General features: G+C 41.3%; 1 protein-coding gene across 1 annotated transcript in view; it reads left to right on the forward strand.

Moving 5' to 3' along the window:
- The first annotated feature begins 328 nt into the window (after positions 1-328).
- Positions 329-23,500, forward strand: part of LOC147453191 (glutamate receptor 3.5-like) — a 91,858-nt gene continuing 68,686 nt past the window's right edge. The window contains exons 1-2 of the mRNA XM_086518662.1: positions 329-799; positions 4,533-4,828. Of these exons, the coding sequence (XP_086374788.1) occupies positions 329-799; positions 4,533-4,828 (767 nt within the window). The remainder of the gene's footprint in view (positions 800-4,532; positions 4,829-23,500) is intronic.

Raw genomic sequence — 23,500 nt, forward strand, 5'->3', positions numbered from 1 at the left:
TCTAGAAGATAGGTATTGGTATCGGTTAAATTATGGGTCAAGAATTATGTGATATTCTTTTGCGCCAATGAAGAGTCGCCATGCACCTTCAAGTTGGGTTGCATTTCTGTAGGGTTGTCTAAACCTAGCCTAAGAGTCATCATATAGGAGCTCATGAGTCATGACTACAAAAACTCGAGGCTCTTTGTCAAGTACTTTAGGGTCGTTGCATTGGGCTCAAGACGTAGAGATCAATGCAACGAGTCTAAAGTGAGTATGGTACCAGGCCTACTGTGGGTCCTGCGGTTTGAAAAGTTATGAGTCAAGACCTAATCACTTAGGCCCTTTTATGACTGCGGTGTTACAAACAGTTCGCTACAACGCGAGCAACGTGCAATACCATCTCACTTCTAAGCCTGCTTTCGAAAGGATGTCTAGAACGGCTTTATCCCTCTTCTTCCCCCTCCTCATCTCCCTCTTCCCCTGCCTCTCTGCATCAGGCGCCATCGCCCACCCCATCAAGTCCTGCCCTGCCTCTGGCTTCTCTCCTCGCCGCGTCTCCACCAAAGAGGAGGCCCAGCTCAAGGTTCTCGTGCCCAACATCCCTGCAGAATCCCTTCGCGAGTTCGTCAACTGCTCCGATCCATCTCGAGTCAGCGGCTTCTGTATTGATGTATTTGAGACTGCCCTCTCCATCCTTGAGCCCCCTTCCCTCTCCTCTACCACCATCCATTACACCTGCTTCAACTTCTCCGCAAGCTCTTACAACAGTAATAGCACTCTCGACTATGATCACATGGTCAAAGGTGTCGCCAACGGGGTGAGCTCTCTCTCTCTCTCTCTCTCTCTCTCTCTCTCTCTCTCCCGCGGGGCAACACAGACACACACAGCTTTCAAGAGGTGCGAGAGCAAGCCTTTCACTCGTGCAGCTCCCATGGGCCATATTGTACTTCACATCAATAGAGTTCTCCTACATGCCCTCTGACCCTTACAAGATGGGGCAACGGTACGAAAGGCCAATAAACTAACTAGTAACCATGGTTGTTATGTTTGAGAAATGGAACTTTAACCTCATTCTAAAAGTTTCTTTTGTTTGCATAGGCTGTCATTAGTAAAACTTGGACGGGCTATCATGCTATTGCCTTTATCTATATATACATGTCTCTAATTCATTTGCTTCCAACCTAGCCTTCTAGGGCAATCACTCCTAGAAAGCTCCCTGTATTATGTGCGTTCAAGAGATTATTAATAATACATCGACATACCTCACATATTTACGCTTGGATTTTATTTTAAAAAAACCACCCCGTCCTAATGTATGCATACAAGTATACGCTTGTGACTATTGATAATCCTCTCATATTAACTCGTGATAATATGATACCCATTTTGAAAAGTGGTTGCCTTGGGGCTTTATAATTGAAAGCCCTTGTTTTGGTGTGCAAAAAGATAAGAAATGTGGTAGTCCTTACACCATTCAATACTTATGCTATGATAGATAGACATGCACGGTGGTTGTGACAATCTATACTATGTATAATGGGGGAAGGGATTTCGGTCCCTTCCTTGGCCACGTGTTGCATGTTGTGGAGTTCGACCAGTGTGCCCTGCTAACCTAGTGACACATAGAGAGAGAGAGAGAGAGAGAGAGAGAGAGAGAGAGAGAGAGAGGACACTACATCCGGTGTGCTCCAAAGTTCAAAGTAAGTCAAGAGATTGCATGTCGCATTGAAAGCTCTTTGAGAGAGAGAGAGAGAGAGAGAGAGAGAGAGAGAGAGAGGACACTACAGCCGATGGTGCTCCAAAGTTCAAAGTGAGTCAAAAGATTGCATGTTGCATTGAAAGCGCTTTGAGAGAGAGAGAGAGAGAGAGAGAGAGAGAGAGAGAGAGAGAGAGGACACTACAACCGGTGGTGCTCCAAAGTTCAAAGTAAGTCAAAAGATTGCATGTTGCATTGAAAGCGCTTTGAGAGAGAGAGAGAGAGAGAGAGAGAGAGAGAGAGAGAGAGAGAGACACTACAACCGGTGGTGCTCCAAAGTTCAAAGTAAGTCAAAAGATTGCATGTTGCATTGAAAGCGCTTTGAGAGAGAGAGAGAGAGAGAGAGAGAGAGAGAGAGAGGCAAGCTCAGAGGAGGGAGCTTTTATGTCCAACGGCACATGATTAAAGGTAATAGGGAGATAAAGAACATGCTTGAATTAGATTCGAAAGAAGTTCCTGTTTTCACTAGCAATGCAGAGATGGAACTGGAACAAAATAAGGGCTCATTGAAATGAGCCTTTATTTTGTTCCAGTTTCATCTTTGCATTGCTAGTTGCAATGAGCCCTTATTTTGTTCCAGTTTCATCTTTGCATTCTTAGTGAAAACACCAACTGCTTTCTATTATCTTTAATCATGTGCCGTTGGACATAAAAGCTCCCTCCTCTAAGCTTGCCTCTCTCTCTCTCTCTCTCTCTCTCTCTCTCTCTCTCTCTCACACACACACACACACACACACACACACACACACACACACACACACACACCCTCTCTCTCGCTTCCTCTCCAAACAGATTGGACTCAAAGATCACACCTTGCGGGAGCGCAAGTTTTACGATGGGTGTCCCGGATGCACTCCTTCTTGGTGGGCATGGTGTTCAACTTTGCCGCCATGCACGTGACCATGCTCGGGCCATCTCATGGAAGCTCATTAAATGCATGCTCTCAGGTTACCACCATCGACAAGTCTCCTGACTGCGGCTTGCATTCAACCTTGGTGATCATCAACTAGGTTGACGCTACAAGAGGAGAATTAAGAGGAAGGCAGTGGAGAGGGGGAAAGACATGGTCACTTACCATGCCTAGAGTGTTGTCGGAAAGAGAGACAGAGATTGATAGTTGCAAGAGGCATGTGGAGATGGTAGTTGAGTGTCTTTGCAACTGCTACCACCTTCCTCACACTTACAAAGGCTCTCTTGAAGGGGACGGGCGGAAGCCGCTGTCAAACATAGGTTAACGGTTGTGGTGGGTAGAGAGACAAGGCGAGCACAATCGCAGTGCTCGATAGTTTAGTGTAATCCCACATTCAAATTTTGAGATTTACTTTTGAAAAGATTATTTGAAGATCGGAAAAACTTACAACTTCTGGAGGGTTTTAGTCAAAAAATCCCTCTTAATTTTTTACTTCTAAAGGTTTTCAAGTTTTTGGAAAAAAGTTTTTAATTCGAGCCCTGGTGTGGATGTAGGTAAATTCTTAAGCGAATATGCATAGAGAGAGAAGGCATGCAATATAGAGTGTGGCATTGTGCATTATGGTTAGCAAATGTGCATAGAGAGAGAAGACGCTCGTGCACACAACACAACTTGCTCAGATTCACAACAGAATGGCAATGTGCATAATGGTGGGATCTACGTAGAGACAAGCTGAGAGAGAGAGAGAGAGAGAGAGAGAGAGAGAGAGAGAGAGAGAGAGAGAGAGAGAGAGAGAGAGAGATGACTCTATGAGTCATCCGAGGGAGGTTGAAAAGCTTTTGGCCATTAAAGAAAGAAGCAAATCATGGATTGGCGAGTTTAGAGAGAGACAATTACGAAGACAAAATCTAGAGAGAGATATTGAGAGAGATTCAAATTTGGAGTCTTCCAAATGAACCTCTAGAGAGAGGAGGTTGGCGAAGAGAGAGGAGAGAGCAGGGTGTATATAGAGTTCAATTCTCAAAAGAAGCTAGATATACGTCACCTAGGATAAGAAAACAACCTTTTCACTTTGCCACCCAACAAAATTGAATGAGGGGAAGGAAGAAGAGATGCACAAGACTCCAGTTGTCCCAAATCTTTGTCAACTGAACCACATCATATGCCTTCTTGACGAAGCACAACTCTAATTGGTGGGTGTATATGCGTGTCTGTCTTCGGACTCCCACTCTCCCTAGCATGTCCCCTTAATGTTGGCCCACCCTGGATATGTATACTCTATATAAAGTCCCGGGACATCCACTATGAAATATGTAAGGTAGCACATGCGAACAAAATAAGGGATTTATAAATAGGTACATTTACAAAAAAATGTACTTACGTAAAGGGTTTTTAATTGAGAAAGTGAAAATTTTCATACATAAGGGCTAGTGTTTTTTACCAAAATGCATACATAAGGGGTACGTATAATACTTGAAAATATACAAGTAAGGGATTATTTAAATACCTCTTGTTCGCACGTGCTATATGAAATTTTTACATAGTGGAATCCCCGGGATATAAAGGGGGAAGGGACCCCCCCTCCCATGTATGTGGCACTCTCAGATGCATCCGTGGCAGCGAGTGTGCTATGTAGTTGGCCACGTAGGAGAGAGAGAGAGAGAGAGAGAGAGAGAGAGAGAGAGAGAGAGAAAACGCATCAGGAATTTTATGTTTTTTACTCTCGTTCCTTGGAGAGTGAGACAAATCTATCATTAATCATAAAACATGTAATTCACATTGTGTAGTAATTGGTCGATTTTCAAAAAAAGTTTTTTTTTCAGATTTATTTTGTTTGTAGAAATCCTTTCAACCTTAATGATGGTTTGTTATTATTACACACAGTATTATGATGCTGTGGTAGGAGATGTAACGATAAGTTCAGGACGAGCTTTTAATGTTGACTTTACTCATGGATATATGGAATCTGGTATTGTTATTATCGCCAAAGCAGCACATCAGAATCATGTGGCTTACAAGTGGAATTTTTTTGGACTCCCCTTTACTTTGAGAATGTGGTGCACAATTCTTGGAACTTTTATATTCACTGGATTTCTACTTTGGCTTTTCGAGTATGAATATCATCAAGAACAAGAGTTCACCGAGACCTCCTTTCCTAGGAGAGGTTATGAAATTTTCTGGTACGTCTTTTAAATTTTTATTATATCTAGTTGATATCAATATCCAATTATGCATGTTGTAGTAGTAGTCATAATTTGTACAATTTACGTTTTTCTAACTTAGATTTAGCATGGTCTTCAAGATATATACATATTACTTTGCGTTAATACTATTTTGGATTATTTTGAACGTTCATGATATTGATTAAAATGTATTCCATAAAAGGTATTCCTAATGGCTTCAAAAAAATTAAAAGGTGCTCCTCATTCAAAGATTCCACTCAAAAACAAAAAAAACCATGCATTGATCTATAGACGTAACGACGGGCAATAACAAAGCATATATATTTTCATTAATATTAACTAAGAAATATGAATACAACATTGAGAGAGAGAGAGAGAGAGATAGAGAGAGGAAAACGCTAACTTAGAAAAAAACGCTAAAGGAAAAATGAAAGAGCATAGAAACACTTATTTATATGGACACGAAAGGTCTTTTGACTTTCCATCTTCATTTGTCCTTTGACTTTCCATCTTCATTCGTCTTTTGACTTTCCACTTTCATGTGTCTTTTCATTTCCTAAACTCACCCTTAACTTATGCAAGTAATATGTTTCGAAAGAATTTTTATTCTTTTGAGATTGGGGCGACCTAATTGATTGTTTAGGATTTATTCTTCTTTCTAATATAAGAAATTTTTTAAAGATGCAACTTGCGAGATATCTATAGTATTACACCTTTGAAGTAATGCCTAGTTAATTCAAAAAATTAAAAGGTACTCCTAATTCAAATATTCCCTCAACAACAACAAAAACAATGTGGTAGTCTATAGCGGGTAGCAACGGGCAATAACGAAGCACGTAGATTTGCAATAGTATTAGTTGGGAAGGACGGAAAAGAGAGAGAGAGAGAGAGAGAGAGAGAGAGAGAGAGGACACTTTGAAGAGAAGAAAACACTAAAGGAAAAATATAGAAAAAGGGAAACACCTCTTTATATGGACACAAAAGGTCTTTTGACTTTCCACCTTCATATGTCTTTTTACTTTCCACCTTCATGTGTCTTTTCGTTTCCTAAACTCACCCTTCATTTCCTAAACTCTCCCTTCACTTATGCACTTAATATATGTTTTTAAAGAAATTTTATTTTTTTTAGATTGGGAGACCTAAACAATTCATTCTAAAACTAGTAAAACTCAACAAGTTTTTTTATTGTTGTGGATTGATTTCATGATGACATTTTAATCATTTTGTCTATCTAACTCAAGAGAGATTAAAATATTACCAAAAATCTACTTGAAAATTAACTAAAACTCCTAGTACTAGGGACTCTTCTAAGTTTGATAAGTAGCATTACTTGTTTAAGGAGTGTAGTTTTGTAAAGTTTACATGATAACACGCAACAAAAGAAGGAGTCTAAGCCACATATAATGAATTGTAGAACTGTATATTCTATCTTGTAATCACCATCAAAGCTAGAAGTGGCCATAGTAAATGGCTCCAATTGCTAAACTAAGATGTGTGAGTTGTCAAGCGTGAAGCAAAATCCACTAGTCATCAAGGTTGGGGGTTGGGGGCAGCCATCTTGGCCGTCCATCCAAACTGTATTACTGGATAGAATCAATCTGAAGAGCCTTCAGATGAATGGCATGTCAACGTTCATAATGTGAGAGGCGTACTTGACAGTTTGCACACCAATGAATGGTTTGCAACTCAGCAGTTGAAATCTCAGCCCATCATTGTGAATCATTATGTGGCACTTCAGCAGTCGGAACGAATATTGCATGCCTCCTTCAATCATTGCATGCCACACTAGCGCACATAATATTTTGTTGGGAGCTTCCTCCTCCAATAATTGAAGGCCGTGTCATCGTAGGTCATTATTTTGTTGGAGGCTTCCTCCTCCAATAATTGCATCGCGAGCTCAACGTGAGCCAATGACATCGGATATTCGTGCTCTTGCACAGTCAGAAAACACTACGTACATGGCTCCCCACCTCCCACACTTTGATGGTTGCGAAAGGACTTGCAGTGTCCTTGCCCCCACAATGCAGCTCCCCATGGCTCTCTGCCTACGCGGGTTGCCAATCGGTCACTTGCATTATGAGGAAAGGACACTGCAGGTCCTTTCCCTACCCCTTCTGCACGTACTTGGCATAAGATGCCAACTAGCTTATAATTGTGTTTTTGGTGCTACCTATATAAGGTGTGGTAGAGATGAATTGTGCATAGAGAGCATACCATTGGAGGGTGGGTGTTTGAGTCTATCTAGTGTTTAGGATTGAGGGTACCTATGGTCATATTGTTGGTGGATAGCCAGACCTCAGGCCAAACTAGTGTGGCCTATTTGTCCACATATATGTAGTTAGTACTTGTGAGCACCGAGACAATACCATTGGAGGGTGGAAGTCGAGTGTGGCTAGTGTTTAGGGGTGAGGGTACCTATGGTAATACTGCTTGTGGGCAGCTAGACCTTGGGAAAAACTAGTGTGGCCTATGTGTCCACCTACATCTACTTCGCTCTCGAGGCTATCATTGTGATGTTATGCATTAGGAATTGTGAATATCTACCGTTGCCTTCGGCGGCAATGCTGCATGCGGTAACAAGAAAAGAGAATTTAATGTAAGATGATTAGAAAGATCATCAAGGGGTTTTTAGCCATGATGTTGAACCAGGTGCTCTCCCTGCTTGATTATTATGATGGAGTTGTCTATGAATGGAATACCAATGGGTCTATTATTTGTGCAAATTTTACTATTGTGGTCACCCATGTTGATTTCCCCCCTCGGAAACTACCTCTAGTTGGGTATTGTGCACTAGTGTATAGACTCTCACACCCTTGCTAGGTACATGTTCATTTTTTCATATTTTCTAAATATATTTCCATGAGTTCATGATTTTTCTGAGAAAAAAAGACTTCCTTGTACTTTCATAAATAGACGACACCAATCTATTTGATGGCACAGTTTGAATTGAAAGCTGATCTAGAAAAATCCATTATTTTGTGTTGTAGATACATAAACATAACTTTTCTTACAACTATGCCCTTTTAGGTATATAATTCAATTAATTTACTCTATGAGACCATATGCTGAACACGAACCTAATCAATTGTGTATATCTATACATAAGCCAACCTCTCACCTACTGCCTTCTCTACATCTTTGGAGACCATATGCAAAATCATGATAGCCAACCGTAGTGACAACATGGAACCCTTATACTAAAAGAGGAAACCCCATACATTTGCATATTAAAGGCCTACAAATGAATCATCAGAATAAACAAACCCTTGGATCCCTTGAAAAGAGTACCAAAAAGATCCCTTAAACAACTCAACTTCTTGGATATTTAAGAGCAACCCAAAAGAAGACCTTGCATAACTAAGAAAGGTCATGCATGAAGATGCTATTCTACATCAATGAAGTAGAAACAAACAGTAACGTTGTCAGATAAGGAGAAAGCAAAAAGCAAATAGTACACACGACATTGATTTTCCTAATGTTTTTTAAACACTTTCTAATACACATAACATAATGCAAACAACCAAAAAGACAGCCCTCACTTAGTCCACATATACTACACTAATAAGTTGTAATTGTCATGCCAAGGGTAGGACTATAGGAGGGCACGGCCCTGGCCAAGGGCCTATAGATACACATGTGGTATAGGGGCTATATATAGGAGGGCCAAGAGCCTCTATATAGGTATGATTGGGTGGTTATTGGCATGTCTATCTTCCTATGTCCTTTCACTCGTATCAGAGCTATGGAAGAAGGGAGAGCTATGGAGGAGGGGGAAGGAATCTATCTCTCTCTCTCTCTCTCGCTCTCTCTCTCTCTCTCTCTCTCTCTCTCTCTCTCTCTCAGCATGGGGCATGGCCTCCACCTCTCCAAATTCTTCTCTCCTTCATAGGAACGAGACGTGCATGTCTCGCATGAACATGCAACCATGGTGTGCAAGGAGGCTAAGCAAGCGATCGGGGTCGAGGCACATGCGGCTGTGATGTGCAAGGAAGCTAAGCAGGGGGTCGGGGTCGTGGCGTGTATGATAATCCCTTGCTAGGCGAGAGGGCCTGCTTGTCAATCTGCACGAAAACTGCTACCTGCACAAAAACTATCGCTGAGGAGCTCGTTTGACGTGCTGGAGAGCAGGCGTGCCGGTTCGTCACTCGGCCGCCTTGATCAGTTGACAACTCCCCTGCGCGCGATGGATCCTCCCCCTCTGCTCGATGCATGCAGTCTACCATGGTGGCTGCAAGGTGTTTACACAAGGTCACTTAAGTGACCTTAGGTTTTCTTGGACAAGAGCCAGTTCCCACAGAGTTTGGTTTTGTAGACAGCAAGCTACTCTACACACGAAGGCCACTCCCATAGAGCCAAGGATCAACAGGCTCGAGTATTTCGAGCTACAATAGTTAAAGACGATCGTAAATGGAAACTCTAAAGAACTTGTTGGACATACGATCGTTGACAGAGAACGAAAAGTACTTAGCACCACCAGTAAGGGAGACATGTAGGGCATGCAAGGTGCAAGAATGACATTGGAAAACCGGAGACATGTAGGGAATGCAAGGTGCAAGAATGACATTGGAAAGCATTTGGTTTAAAGCATGTGTAGAACTAAGGATATGAACCTTCAACAATATGCAAATGCCACAGTGAAGTGCAAATCAAAGTGTGTTTTGGGTGGTTGCTGAAAGCTGTAACTGGCCTAGTAATACATGTACTCGGCAACACAAAGTGTTAGCCTAGTTCTCCAAGAAAAATCAACAAATAGCAGGTTCTAAAGATGCTCAAAGGGAGCTTTAATCCAAGGGATGTGCTCGTGGCTTGACTTGACCAAGGTCTAGATGGAGCACAAGGATCGAGCTTGATCAACAAGCAGCGGTGGCAATGAAGGTCAATGCACTATGGGACATGGCTCCTAGGCGAGTTGTCTATCATTCATGAAATCAGACAACGACATGACCCTCCCATTGTCGGGAAGCGTGCTTCAACAAGTTTTCTACACCATCCTGGGAGTAGAGCTCCATCTACAAATCCTCAGGATTACAATAATCCAGCCAATCAGGTACAAGGTACATACTTTGCACGAATTTTTTCTTTTGATTCAATACATCATACAATTCGACATGGTCGATTAGCTGTGAATGCTTGACAAGGTCGACTTTATTTTGCAATGCCCTTGTCAACTGGCAAGAGTAAACTGGCAAGAGTATCTGTTTGCTATCCCAATCAGAACTACATGAGTACTTATGTGAAGCAAGGCTTCCCTTTTGGTATTTGGCATTGCGCTTTCCACAGTTTGGAATATGCTTTTAGCATACGAATTGGGAAAAAATTGCCATGATTTTCAATTCCATGTAGGTGTATATGATACATATGCTAACTCCCGTGCACAGTTCATCTGGCTATGCGTCGGAATCAAGCAACCTACCAGAAACCTGAACTCCATAAGTTGTTAAGGAAAGCAAAGCTTCCAATTCGGCATCTTGCATTGAACGTTTCTCCTTTGGCTTATGCTATGAGCATTAAACCTTGGAGGAATTTGTCAGCGTGTTCTTTCATTACATGCAAAGAGGGTGTATATGATATACACGACAACTCTCTCTCTCGCAGCAGCTATGGCTATGAACCATCTTCCAACGCGTTTTTTCTTCAATATTTCAAGACAGCTGGTTACAACGGGATGACCAGGAACTAGACAATTTGAAGTTTTGCTTTTTTTTTTGTTTTCACATTTATTTTGGACAATATTATATGTTGTGCAAAGCAAAGTGCTTTGACAGTTTTACGTGAAGCCAGCAAGACATTTTTTTTTGGCTCTCATGTTTGCGGCCATCACTCTCGGCAAGGGCTTACAATTTTGCATGCAAGGCATGCTAGTTAGGTGGATTCAATTCTACCGCCTCATGAATAACGCTTCCGCTATCACACTCGCAACTCTGTCAAGGATATACTAAGGATGGATTGTTTAATATGATTATTGGTTGCTATCAACACACAACAACAATAAAAGGAACCTAAATCTAGGACTTATTTTACGGGCAAAGTGACAATGCTAAGGTTTCCTCATACAATCACGACCCCTCCATGGCAGGTGGGTCAGAATGAGTTTTCTGTTGTTCTGTTACCTCTCTCGATGAGAGAGTCATACCGGAAAACTGTGGAATGCTTATACGATAAGCTGCAATTTAGGCATAAGATGCGTAAGAGCACACAGCTTGGGTACACACTCTAAAAACTTAAGGAAAGTTCCTTAGCCCAACATGCTATTGTTCTCTCTCTCTCTCTCTCTCTCTCTCTCTCTCTCTCTCTCTCTCTCTCTCTCTCTCTCTCTCTCTCTCTCTAGGTGAATAATGAAAATCTTCTAAGAAGCTTTTGATACATGTTTTGCTCGTGAGTCAGCCTGAGCCAAGGTGCTCTACCTCTCAGCTAAAACATGGCTAAGATGCTACTCAAATTAGTCTTCATCGGTTTGTCCATTGAACACTAATTTTCATAATGGCTATGAGCTACATTGGCTAAGAGCCATTGTCACGCCAAGGGTAAGAACTAACTATTGACATTCTTTGGGTGATTGTTTTCAAGATCGAACACTCTACCCAGAGAGTACACATCGACGTTACTGGACAAGCAAGAGTCTTGTCAGTACAGATGTCTAGGGTTTCATTCTTGCACTACATGTTTTCAGTGCAACACTCAAGTTGAGTTTTTCATAATCTTCCACTCACAGCAATTGATCTCTACAAGGAAGTATCAATGCAGAATTCAGTTGAGACAGCATGACTGTCCATAAGAGCTAGGCATTTCACTTTTGCTAATTTCTTGCTCCTTCTATAGAACTACGGAGTGTCTATGGACATACTATTTTGGGATACAACCCCGCGGATGGTTACTTCATTACTCCATAGGCATTGAAGATCTTAGTTTGATCTATTCTTGTTGTACTTTCAAGGAAAGAAGTCCGCAATCTATCAGGGGTAACTGGACAACTTTAACTTTTCAAGTTGATTCTCATCATTCTGTACATGGTTAAATATGTTGGTTAGTGTTACCTGCTAGTTGAGCAATTTCTACAAAGGGTCTTACCAAGTGGTTTGACTACATAGATTCTACCCAACGGGTTTGGATTGCGAAGGCAACACCTAGGGTTTCTAGTGCAATGTTGCTTGGTTTTTTCACACTTGGGAGACGTACTCCTGTGCATTTGAATACGGGTAACTGAAATTTCAGTTCAATCCCTAGGGCCATGCCAAGGGCATGTTGAAACAATTATTTTGGGCCGTAGTGTCCAATGTACATTATGTTGTTATGAATCCACTTGTAGGATTCGATTTGGCACATGTTGTCACATGGGATACAACATGGTCTAGGGACTTAAGGAGTTCGGTTTAGCTAGTGTGGAGCAATGAATGAGGGTCCCTCACACTCTTGTCACGGAGTGTTTAGAGTTACCTCCACACACAAGTACATCTTGTACTTGAAGGACGTTCTTTTTTAAACATCCTTACATGAGACATATTCCACATGTGGAGAATATGAGTCTCTGGACTGACATTGGCGCCCATTATTTCAAGTATGTGTCACAAAAAAGTCCCTAGGTGCTGGTTAAATTTGTTTTTTAGACCATTTTTAGCACGACGTATTATGAGCAATTTTGGTGGCCAAAAATTATCGGATACTTAGAATGACTTGTTCAGGTACAAGCACTGCTAAACAACATTACAGATGGTTGTCTATACATATAGCAAGGCTCTAAGTTGTTAATGAAAAAGTTTCATTGTTTGTACCTAGAAGTGATCATTGTTTCACCTTTTATTATGGTTCAGACGTTTCAGCAAGGCTTGCAAAAGATTGCAACTGAAAGTATTTAGTTTCTTTTCAAGACTATTTATATTACTTTTTAATGTGTGCTAGGCGCATCACATTTGCCATAAGTATTGGCAAGGATCACCATGGATATACAGGTTCGGATTTGTTTTTTGCTAAATGCATGCACACTAGGTGTTATGGGCCCTAGTGTTTAGCAAAGGTTGATTTGGAACAACATGCGTATTCATCAAGTTGTTGCTTATGAAGTATTTTTCACTCTATGTGCAGTATCTCTATGAGATTACTTTTTGGGTCTACTAATCACCAATAGAGGTCATAGCTCTGTTTGGGTATTTGTGGATTTTTCAAGTTAACCATGATGGTTATTCTAGACATTGTTGATTTCTCAACAATGTTACACGATGTTGTGATTCCCATTTACTAGTCATTTGGGAAGACTGTCTGTAAACCGTGGGGGAAACACACCTCAGTACTGTCAGTTATCCAAGGGGATAGGCAAATTACAAAGTGTAATCTTGGGCTAAAGGATATGCAAAGTACGTACATTAGCACCAAGAAATCCAATTAATAAGCATTTATTACTCTACTTGGAGTTTGCTTACCATTAGATAAAGCATGTTTGCGATTAGGCTTAGTCTCTTCATGTTTAAATCAGGTTCTCAACCTTGAACACTAGTTATGGTGGGGTTGTTTACTGATGAAATTTGAGAATAAGTCAAGGACTTTTACTTGGCTGATGAGTTATGTCAAAAAGTTCCTTTCACGGAAAGTGAAAAGCAGTACTCTTTCAGGTACATCTTTGTTGTGATAGCTCGTTTAAGCATGCTCATGTGCATTCTAAATGGAGTCTACACACTAGATGGTTCCAAAAGAACAACAATGTGCAAAATCACGATGTTACTCTTGATTGCATTGAACCTCCTGCTGTACCATGTTTTGATCAAACAAATAGCTAGATCCATGACGGATACCACTTTGGAAAACATTAGTGTTCTTATGAAGATCCTACCACTTTTGTTTTTGCGGACGAAAACGCTTCTCCAAGGCGGGAGTAATGTCATGCCAAGGGTAGGACTATAGGAGGGCACGGCCCTGGCCAAGGGCCGATAGATACACATGCAGTACATGGGCCGTATATAGGAGGGCCAAGGGCCTATATGTAGGTATGGTTGGGTGGTTATTGGCATGTCTATCTCCCTATGTCCTTTCAGTAATGTTGACCACACACATGGACAAAACTCACACATATGTGTGCATACAAATTTTATAGCAGAACTAGAGAAACTGTATGATTCTCACAACGACAACATAGAAAGAATATCCCAAAATCTAACAAGAATAAATTTAAGGCCAGACACTTAAGTTGCACTATGTTTGGACATATACTTATTGTCCAAGTAGTTTCTACCAAGCTTCATATATTCTTTATCCATGGATATTGATTTTGGAGATTGGTCTGCTTAATGTAGCAAGCACGCAACTGTAGTTAGTAACACACGCAAAGGAAAAGAGAAAGAAATCCCTTGTATGCATGCAGCTATTGCAAAATCCAGTGAGACCTATGGTGACAGCCCAGTGTATTGTTTTACGGATGTAGTGTCGGGCTTTGTAGCTAGCAAGGCGATGAAGTCGTTGTGAAGAGATATAGGCCATGAGTTAGTTAAATCCATGGACTCTTTGTTTGGTGACCTTTGCTCATGGGATGCACTATTCAGTATCCCCCTACATAACATGCATTCCTAGAGTAATTAGAAAACCCTTTTTAAACATGTTTGAATGAATAAAATGACCCCTTCTCTTAGTTTTTTTCAAAATCGAATATAAAGTTCCTTTTTTTAACGTATCTTTGTTGAACCGTCTAAATTTTTTGCATTATAAAATCCCTCCCGTTGAACTCACGTGGTAGATTAACATGGTTACATAATGCACCCGTCAAGGTCCTTTGTGGGAAAAGAGAGGGGAAGAAGAAGCACCACACCGTACAATAGACTAATAACTTTTTTGTCATACAATAGACTAATAACTTCTTTGAAATGACAAAAAGTATGGAAATAAATAGATTTGCTAACACAAACACGATATGATGTTTGATTGCCAAAGTGGCATCGTTAACGGCGTCATAATTTAGATTAGTTCTAGATTAAGGAGTTTAAGCTCCCTTAAAACGGGTTAACCCGACATAATACTGATAATAGAGAAATAGCTTAAGAAACTATGTAAAAGAAGTAGAAGTAGATGGATAGCTTGCAGTGATCTTGATGGTGGTAAGGAAGTTCCCCTCTCTCCACTGCCGTAATGGCCTTCAAGACTCTCCTTCTCCTGTTCTTCTTGCTCCAAAATCTGCTTTGTGATTTCCTTCCAAAAAAAACTCGACCCTCAAAAATATTAAAAACATTTAATGGGTTTTATAGAGCCCATTGACTATATTTAGCAAGTCCCTTGAGCATCATACACTTGTCCACTTGAATCCTTGATTTTTGCATGTGAAACTGCCTCTTATAGGTGAGTGGAATCTCTCTCTCTCTCTCTCTCTCTCTCTCTCTCTCTCTCTCTCTCTCTCTCTCTCTCTCTCTCTCTCTCTCTCTCTCTCTCTCTCTCTCTCTCTCTCTCTCTCTCTCTCTCTCTCCGTTAGCCTCAATCCGAACCCTAAGCTCTTCTCCCCCTGCTCGTCGCCCCCTACACGAGGGCGGCCCTGTGGGGAGGCATTAAGCTCCAGCATGGCCTGCCATAGAGTGAAAGCCAGCCCTCTCTCCCTTGGCAGCGTTAGTCTTGCCCGAAACCCATCCCTCTCTCTCTCAACGGCGTCAACTTCTCTCGCTCATCACGGCCTGGCCCTACTGCTCACGATTTGACACGGCTTCCTCGCCCTGCCCCCGCATCCTCTACGGGCTGCATCCCATATCAACTGCAGAGGCACGAGGCGGCACCACAAAACAAGGACAAACCTAATTTTCAAAAAAATAGAAGGTTGTTCCCACCCTCAAAAGACGATGACTTCGACACCAAATGCTCGCAATCGCAAAACTTTTCTTGCGATTGCAGCAACACCAAAGAAGGATCCGGCTGCCCGTCAAGACACGAGAATCACAACCCTAGAGGCCCAAGTCCAAGAGCTCATTGCGGAAAATGCTCAACTGAAAGAGCGTTTGAGCAAGCTTGAGGAAATGAAGGACATCGGGAGCCAAGCTCCAATTGCGAAAGCATCTGAGGCAAAAATCAAAGCAGCCCAGGAAGAAGATCATGAAGAAACACATAAAAAGATTTTCCCTGAAGTACAGGCAGCATTACGAGAAAATCAATTACAAGAATCCATTGGCATGGAGGTTCAAAATGGCGGACTTCATCCGCCATGGTGCACAGAGGAGGATACCCTTGAAGATGCAATCACCAAGCTTAACGACATTCTCCAACAAATAACTATCAAGCCAAAAACCACCTCTTGGATCAACGACACACATAGAAGTGTGCCACCCAAGCATTGTATCCTTACTTTCAAGGACAGAGAAGAGCGATGGAAGCTACTACACCAGTCTTACCTCCTGAAGGGAACAAAGCTTTGGATCTCCGAAGAGTTGACCCAAATCAACTCAAGGTCAAAGAAAGTGAACTCAAGGAAGATGCACGAACCTCACAAACAAGGCAAATGGGCAGTCTACCGAGGTGGTAAATCCATCATCCAAGAGTTTCGAACTCCTAAACCGGGCCCCCTTCCATTGGAGTCCCCCCTAGGTTTCATCCCTCATCTTCCTTTTCATTTTCATTACCCTTTTGACGGACCCTCAGTCCTTAACTGATATGTATCCATGCTTCATTGGCAAGCAACCATTGTAATGTTCTGTCATCAAGTCCCATAGGTCATATCTGGCCTCCACGAACGATAATACAATCTCTCTCTCTCTCTCTCTCTCTCTCTCTCTCTCTCTCTCTCTCTCTCTCTCTCTCTCTCTCTCTCTCTCTCTCTCTCTCTCTCTCTCTCTCTCTCTCTCTCTCTCTCTCTCTCTCTCTCCTTCCTTTGCTCATAGCTTCTCCCTCTCTAGAAGCCTTCGGTGCTCTCCCTTCTCCACATGAACTCGGCCTTGCCACTAGCGATATTGCTAGTGGGGCATTTCTTTTTCTTCACCCTCCAAAGGGGGGGTGGGGGGGCACTAATGGCCACGCGACACATCTCTTATAGAGAGCCACATCCAGCACTGTGTGAACGGCAACGGCCGTCATTTTCCAATCGGTTTCAATGCCCACTGACCATCCGCCAAACGGCCCACACCATTGACAACGAGCTCTAAGATCTCTCCCACTTCACATACTCCCCAAATGGGCTCCCAAAAACATCGGATGGCACACTTCTCAATGGAGATAAACATGCTTAGAATCAGGCCCTACTGACCAACTTCAAAGCTTGATATCTCGGCATTTGCAACTCCGATTGACAATCTCAAAAGATTGACATGCTCTAGATGATGAGAACTTCAGGCAGATGCACTCACTTCAGCCCTAATTCTTCACCAAGAGATGTCCAATCCGGTACAGATCTTCAATCTATCCCAACTTCAAGTTGACCTATATCTTCCTCACCGTACCTCCAATCGACGAGCCGTAAAGACAGGCTTGTGGAGCACTTCGAGTACTGTATTTCTAGCCCATAAAGTTTCATACATGATCACTTCAAACATACCCACCTTTGACACCATAAAAACAATTTTTGGTCCTTTTAAGCCGCATCTAGCATACATTTTTAGCATTAGACTAGCTTGTTATCAAGCAGGCTTGATCACTGATCAATAAACACTTAGCCTTCAAAGAAGCTTAGTATGCATCCCTTTGCTCACTTTCCCTCCATGGAAGCCGAGATGCACGACATCCACCCCCTCTGAACCTGCACTTCGAGTACTGCATTTCTATTCCATAAAGTTTCATGTATGATCACTTCAAACATACTCACCTTTGGCACGATTGCGACATCCACCCCCTGTGAAGTTGCACTTCAAGTACTCTATTGCTAGCCCATAAAGTTTCATATATGATCACTTCAAACATACTCACCTTTGGCACCATTAAGAAAATTTTTTGTCCTTTTAAGCCGCATCGGGCATACATTTTTAGCATTAGGATAGCTTGTTATCAAGCCTTGATCACTGATCAATAAATAATTAGCCTTCAAAGAAGCTTAGTCTGCATCCCTTTGCTCACTTTCCCTCCATGGAAGCGGAGTTGCACGACATCCACTCCCTTTGAACCTGCACACCCTCCGGTGTGTGCAACTGCACTTAATCAGCATCATCAAAAGCATCATTAGACACATCGTTGGATGCATACATAGCATTATCTTCTAGAGGTTGATCTAAACGAAGATCTTCAACACCAAGCTCTCCTTCTCGCTTCTTGAAGAACTTGATCCTTTTATCTGCAATAGGCACCTTGAGCACATTGCCATCAAGTTCACATAATTGATATGTTGCATTTTTATAAACATGAAGCACCATATATGGTCGAAACCATCGTTCGACCTTTTTTCGCATAGCAGTATACTAATTCTCCAGCACCCAATCTCCATCTTTAATGGCATGAGGTTGTAGTCTATGATTTCCATCGAATGTTTCTTTATTTTTCAACCTTGGCTCCTTAAGTTTTACTTTAGCATGCTTGATATCTTCTTGGCTCCTTTCAAGTTGGTGAATGCATAAAGCAAGCAAGTGTTTTGTAGTCATACCTTCTTCCCATGGCATTATGGTCCAAGACATAACCGCTTTCTCTATAGTAATAATGGGTTTCTGCCCATACATTAACTCAAATGGCATAAATCCTATAATAGAACTGTGTGTAGAATGATCAGCCCATAAAGCAAATGGTAAGAGTTTAGGCCAATCACCAATACTCCCTTGGCATGCCTTTGCTAAAGCTTTAACAATAGGCGGATGCCCTCTCTCACTTTTCCCATTACCCTTTGGATTGTATGATGTAGTGAGAGCCAATTTAATGCCCATACGAGCAAAAAAATCACGAGCCTCATCTACATCCAGCTCTCCCCTATCAGCCATAATTCTACCAACACAACCATACCTGGAAATAGCATCTTCAAGTAAGAACTTGCATACTGAACTTGTAGATCTCGTACACAAAGCTTTGCCCTCAACTTGGTTAGTAAGATACTCTGGCAAGAACAATGTACCTCATTTTCCACACACCTATTGGCATCATAATTAGGTCCACCACCCACTTGTAGTCCATAGCTAGTGGATAGGTGGGATGAAATCCATCTCAATGTCGTACATTAGAATATTGTTGGCATATTAAGCATGTACATACCTTTCCACCAGTATCGATCCTTGATCTTAACAAAGGTTGCCCATACTCCTCTATGTTTAACCCATAAGCTCTCATGAAACTCTTTTATCACATGTTGTTGAGTTGCTTTGTCGCAAAAAACCCACTGCGGTACCCCTCCTATACGCTTTGGCTGCTTTCATAGATCATGAACATCCCTTAGAAAATAGCAGTAGGCCTTTCTCCCAATCCTGTTATAATCCTGATCACTCCATCATTATTTCTTAGTAGTAAGAGTGCTAAGGTAGCGGCCAATCAAAATCCACTCTTCCTCATAGAGCTCTTCAAAAAATACTTCAAAAACATGAGCAATAGTACCCACAGTTTGCATGTAAATAAAATGAAGTGTAAAATTTTAGCTAACATCATCATTTGTGGTAAACATCTCTTCTTCATCTTCAAATGTGGATCTTGATAACTTATCTGCAACAGGATTATCTCTACTTGCAATATGACAAAATTTATGGTTAAGAGACTTAATATAGGCTATCCACCATAGCATGGCAATGTCTGGAGTAGAGCAGTTCGCAATCATCCCTATGAGTGGTAAGCAATTTGTCTCTACCACGACTGAAGCTCTAGTAAAATATAATTTATCACACCTTAGAGCAGTAGAAATTCCCAAAGTTCTCTCTTAACCAGTGGGTGACATCATTGATGAGAAGTGAGCACCTTTGCTCCAATTTGAATTGCATACATGTGTTCTTCTACATCATCCCGACCTATAGCCCACCCATGGGCTAGTGTCAACTATTAAGATTACTAGCCTTCCGCATTTGTAATCAACCTTCCTCAAGGTCGGAGCCTCGAGAAGCATTTCCTTTAATTTCTTGATAGACTTTGTGTGAACTTCTTCCCAAACAAACCTTTTGCCTTTCCTTAGCAACTGATAAAGAACCTCTACAACATGAGAAAAATGTGGCAACCAAATAAGGTAGAATATACATGCACCCATAAATCAACAAACTTTAGTAACTGAAGAGCATGTTTCTTTCATCTTTTGGATAGCTTCAACTTTAACTGGACTTGGCCTTCTACCCTCTGGACTTCACATATGTCCCACAATTGAAACCTCTTTAGCACCAAAAGTTGATTTTTGCCTTGGATGTGTCAAGTTGACTTCTTCGTCTGGATAAAATAGCATCACACTCAGCAATATGTTGAGCAACAAATTTCTGAAAGCACCTCTGATCTTATACCTCATCTTTGGACCCTTCTTCACATCCTTTACTCAGTTTATCATCAATTAAAGGCATAATAACATGAGGGATAAAGTCCCTTAGTACCTTATTCATGCCGTTCATCATATGAGCTACAGAATCAGTAGCACCCTATGGCAGAGTGCACATCCTCACCAAACCAAGAGGAGTGTGCATCGTAGTAAGATCCTTGCTCTCCAAAGCTGATTGAACTTTGATCGTATCCAAAGTAAAGATCACCCATAGAGTAAATAGATCTACCTACAAAGGCCTCAGAAAATTCATTCCCAATTGGGCTAGTACCCACATTGCGGATTTTTACCTTGTTAATCCGGCTCCATGTCCTATATGAACCTTAAAGTACCATTTTTCTTCGGAACAGTGAACCATAAATTGGAGTATGACGCACATGATGGCTCCAAAATTCCCATTTGTATCTTCTCATTAAGCAAATCAATAAGCTTTGGCAAGTGAGATTTAGGAACTGGAATGGGATGTAAGCTCCATGGCATGTGAGGAACGTCGAATATAATTATAAGAAAAACAACACTTGGATCCACACACCCAATCTCACTTGGCTCAAAAGAAAAAGCTTTATCATGTTTTCCAAGCATACCTTGAAAGTATTTGATCTCCTCTTTGTTGAGGAAACCATCATCTCTAATATTCACTTGCTCCAATGTCTCCTTGGTAAACTTATGTCCAATGTTCTTTGGATTTATGAGTATAGGTTGTCAAGAGGCTTCTTTGATCACCCCATCACTTCCTTCTGGTAGAGGTATAGCCACACTGTTCTCACTTTCTTTGCAACAAACTTGTACTTTGTCTCTACATGTGTTTCCACTGATTTACCCAAATCATCCTCAATATGCATAAGTGCATCATATATGTCCAACTCTTCATACATGTCCATTGAGTGGAACTTAACAACTTACATTCCACTTTGTAACCTGTATTGCCTAATCTCCTCAAGCTCTGACATAGTTCCTTCATAAGATACCTTTTCAAAGATCCCTAAAATCACATCACCGGTTCCAACACATCACATCCCTGCAATTCACTTTGGATACTTGAAACATACTGCTCCTCCCACTTTGACAAATTATTGAATTTCCTGTAAGACATTGAACCTTTAGATGTTAACCCCAGAAACCCTAAAGAGAAATTTTCTCTTTGCAAGAACCTCCCCTTTACTTGTACCACCATAGTCCCGCTTTATAGTGGCATCCCGAGAAAATTATGTGAAAACCTGTGTTCTTTGAACTCCTACATATCTTTGATAATGGATGATCTTGTAAATTGTCTTTGTTCCTGGCATGGTCAATACATACAATCAAAAATTGAACCGCTTTCTTACCATCTCAACTCCGAACCCTGGCATAGGCTGATCCATCATCTAGCACCTTTGTCTCCATACATAATGTAGGGTTGTGCCAAAATCAGTGGATAGAAGGAATGCTTCTGTACGAAAAAGTTTTTCTCATCATAGACATCCCCTACAATTACCTTAACATTTGCACATGCACCATAGAGATCGCCTAGAATCATGTTGGCAGCTCGAATCCACCAAACGTAGGCCACATCAATAGGCCATTTCCCCATTTTGTGCAAGCTTTTTTCCATCAAATTTTATTTTTGAGCCATGTTCTACAAGTGCTAAGACCTACTCTTCAATGTCGCCAAGCTTCACAACATTTTCAGTTGTTGCCGTGGCCCAATGAGTCCTTGAAATGTGACTCCTGGGTATCGTTTCATTGTCTTTCTCATCATTAAAAATGAACATTTTTTACCTTAGGTACACTCAGGTTTGAAACCACCACAAGCCTCAACTCTTCATCTTCAAGATCTTGAAAGTCTTCTTTATAATCATCCACAATTGCTTCAATGTGTCGAATCATTTGGCTCTTAACTAGCTCTGGCTCCTATTCACTTGGTATCTATCACTATCTTTTGATAATATCGATGATCTCTTCATGGAACTTGCACTTGGCAATTGGCAAAATATTACCCAATGTGAGCTCCACTTTACTATTAAGAACGCGCTCTTCAAAGACCTTCTTTGGATCTATCGCCAATTCAATATCATATTTTAGCTTATAAGAGGCTCCCTGCGCTTACCTTGCTTCTTTTCCTTTAGTGCCTCCTCCATGACCACTTTGGGAGCAGGTTTGGGAGTAGGCCCTTCCTCTCTCTTGCTACTGGGTATCCTTGCCCTTTTGGAATTCCCTACAACTTCTTCATCCCTTTTTTGCTTGTCTTGCATCATAGCCTCATTAGCTTGAGACTTAGGAATAAATGCATATACCAAAAGAGAATCCATCAGATCAGTCCACCTAGTGGTTTCTCGAATGGAATTTCCTACTTGTCATAATTTTGCATAAGTCACCTTGCCTGCTTCTTCTTTCTTCAAAGCATACGACCATAGTTGGCCCTTTTCACCTGAGCATTCATCATCTCCCTCCCCGTAGACCTATAGTCCATACGTGGCTCCTTCCACAAGAGAAACATTATGTTGCATTTCTTCCACTAGCTTTTTCATTCCACCCCTACCAAAGTTCAAGCAAAGCATCTGACCTGTTTCCTTGAGGTGAATCTTCCTATCTTTCAAGAAAACCATAGTTCTTTTATAGGCTTCATCAAAGTCATCACATTCCTTAACATATCTATGGTCTTCACTATCACACCAGATGCATCAATTATCCCAACCTTTGCGTGGTGGTTGCTGCTTAGGCTCAGCAGTAGACTCCTTTGCAGTTGATGTTTCAAGTTTTACAATTTTTAGATTCAAATTTAAACCGTGAATACCTTTCACCAGTTCGTCAAGAACTGGATCCTCCACTTTGGGTACTACTGAGGATGAATTCTCCTTAACATCCTCCTTCAACATCATCCATAACCTCGGCCACAATCATCTTGTCAACTCTCATCTATCGTTTCACGATCATATTCACCGCTTCAATGACTATCTTTCAATCAGACGTTAATCCGAGTTCACCTGTTGAATCCTCTAGTAACTATACCAAACTCTTCTGAAGCCATGGATAAAAAGCTTGAATAAACAATTCAACCTTCTGATCCTTCATCGAATGCTGCTCTCTTGAGGATAACTGGTCAAATTTCTATGTAACAGCACTTGTGCTGGAGGATTTCATGAAGCTATATCTAGTTACCCTTTGAGAATCCTCAAGAAAATATTCCTCCTGTAGGTCCTTTTTGAAGTCCTATTAATTCGGTCCTTGATCCACCTGAATCTCTTTAATTCGGCCCCTAAGATTTGGCACCACAATTAGATGAAATCATTCCACTGCATTTTGATAATCAATTCCTTTATCTTACA

This window comes from Adiantum capillus-veneris, chromosome 8 (genome assembly GCF_014529385.1).
Source record: "Adiantum capillus-veneris isolate H3 chromosome 8, ASM1452938v2, whole genome shotgun sequence".
NCBI lineage: Eukaryota > Viridiplantae > Streptophyta > Polypodiopsida > Polypodiales > Pteridaceae > Adiantum > Adiantum capillus-veneris.